Genomic DNA, 1,981 nt, shown 5'->3' on the forward strand with positions numbered 1-1,981 from the left:
AGATAGAATCAGGCACTATAAAACCACGACTGTATGAAATTACTGAGTACACTTCAAATTTTACTTTTACTTGTTCATCCTCTGTTGTCGTAAAGCGTCGAGGGGAGATGTAGTTTGTTTTCTATGGTAGGCCTGCTCCACAGCTCTTTCAGTTGGGATATTATGATTAAATTTCTCAGGGTTTCCATGACACCATCAATCCACCTTTTGCGTGGCCTTCCTCTTCCTTTATAGCCTAAATAAGTACTGAGTAGTAAGAAAGGACAAATAATCTATGCTTACAGGGAAACACAGAACCAGTCAAAATTAATAATAATAATAATAATAATAATAATAGTAATAATAATAATAATAATAATAATAATATATTATGTCATTTATATAGCCCTCAACCCTGATTAAAGTACACAGGCTCTGAGCGCTTTACAATACAGTACAATGCACTACAGTAACATAAAACGTTGTGTTACGAACGTACTACAGTAACATAAAACGTTGTGTTCTGACTCAGAATTAAAACCATGTCTGTATGGAAATGTTAAAAATACACCAGCATTCGACATTAATCACTAATACTCTTATTATTCTCTCTTTTTTCGGTGCAGGTATAATTTGGCCGTCAACTTCCTACGAGTGAGAAAGAGAGAGAGACTGGGCGCACTGTGGGAGGGCTGACGAACGTGTTGAGCAGATCACAACATAACACGATCCCAAAGAAGCAGCTAGATCTAGAAAATCTACTCCACATCCCGGCAGACCCAGCAGCTGGCTTTTCCACCCTACCCCCTGACTTTGTGATGATGAGAAATCCAGCCTCCAGACTCAGGTCTCATCCGTCATAAATTCCCTGCCTTCATGCTCCATCGCAATACAATTTCGCCTGAAATAATCTTTCTCGGTTTTTATAAAAATTTGTTATCAAGATTTCCTGCGCATGTTGCTGGGTGCTTCGTCGTGTCTTGAATTACAAGCACACAGACAGACACATAGATCTAGAGCTCTCCTTCTACTTGCTATTCGTCTTGGATACTCTTCAGAAGTGCTCAAATCTCGTGTCGTGTTCCGGAGATGTAGCTCTTGAAGTGCAGCTGGCTTTCCGATTACTTAAAAGAATTTTCTTCACGAAGACGACGAGAAGGAATATCATTTTATAACATTCATTCGTATATATAGATGTGAGGACCCACTCAAAAAAGGAGACAAGATATTTTTTGTTATCATCATTATTCCTTTTTTTTTCATTTGTATCGAAAATTTTGTGAGTTTCATAAAAATATAAGGTTATGGAGAGTGGCCCAGACTGGGCTGTGTTGAAAACGATGTCTCCATAATCCCAAAGATCGCAGTTGGGCTCCAAACAAGATCTTTCTAGAAATTGTGTTTCAATAAAAAGTTAAAACACAAGCGGAATTGGAACTAGTTTAACAAAAAAACAACTTTCATTCTACGTCTACGGCTGATTTTTCTTCAGGAATTTGTGCTTTATGAAGAACCAAAAACAAATGCGAAATTGGAACGAGTTTAGCAAAAACTTTCATCATTCTACATTGGAGACCGTGCGAGTTTTTCAACAACGAACGGCGTGAATCGCCCCCCCACACACACATACACAAACTCTATGACAGTCAGTGAGCAGCCATGGCGAAATGAAGTGGAGCCGGAGAGTCCAACATGATGGGACCTTTGCCTAGGATAACAAGGATGGCTTCCCCACCACCCCCACCCCCATCACCACCACATGGAGAGCGTTGGTGATTGATCTCCCTCCTCTCAGAGCTGTGTGAGCGAGCCTCGGTGTCAATATGGGAAACCTCCTGTCTCGTTTCAGGAACAAAGATGTCAGGATAATTCTTCTAGGTGAGTACTTTCCCATGTGTCCTTATTCTCACTGCGTTTCTTTCTTTTTTGTTTACCTTCACCCCCAACCCAAACCACAGGTACTGGATTTTTTAAGAGTTTACTTTATTTGGATCTATTTTAT

At 39.8% G+C, this 1,981-nt stretch overlaps 1 protein-coding gene across 1 annotated transcript in view; it reads left to right on the forward strand.

Annotated features, from left to right (window-relative positions):
- Positions 1-1,599: 1,599 nt before the first annotated feature.
- Positions 1,600-1,981, forward strand: part of LOC101854686 (putative uncharacterized protein DDB_G0277255) — a 16,222-nt gene continuing 15,840 nt past the window's right edge. The window contains exon 1 of the mRNA XM_035973430.1: positions 1,600-1,857. Within this exon, the coding sequence (XP_035829323.1) occupies positions 1,803-1,857 (55 nt within the window). The 5' untranslated portion in view covers positions 1,600-1,802. The remainder of the gene's footprint in view (positions 1,858-1,981) is intronic.

Source organism: Aplysia californica, unplaced genomic scaffold, assembly GCF_000002075.1.
Source record: "Aplysia californica isolate F4 #8 unplaced genomic scaffold, AplCal3.0 scaffold01221, whole genome shotgun sequence".
In the NCBI taxonomy this organism is placed as follows: domain Eukaryota; kingdom Metazoa; phylum Mollusca; class Gastropoda; order Aplysiida; family Aplysiidae; genus Aplysia; species Aplysia californica.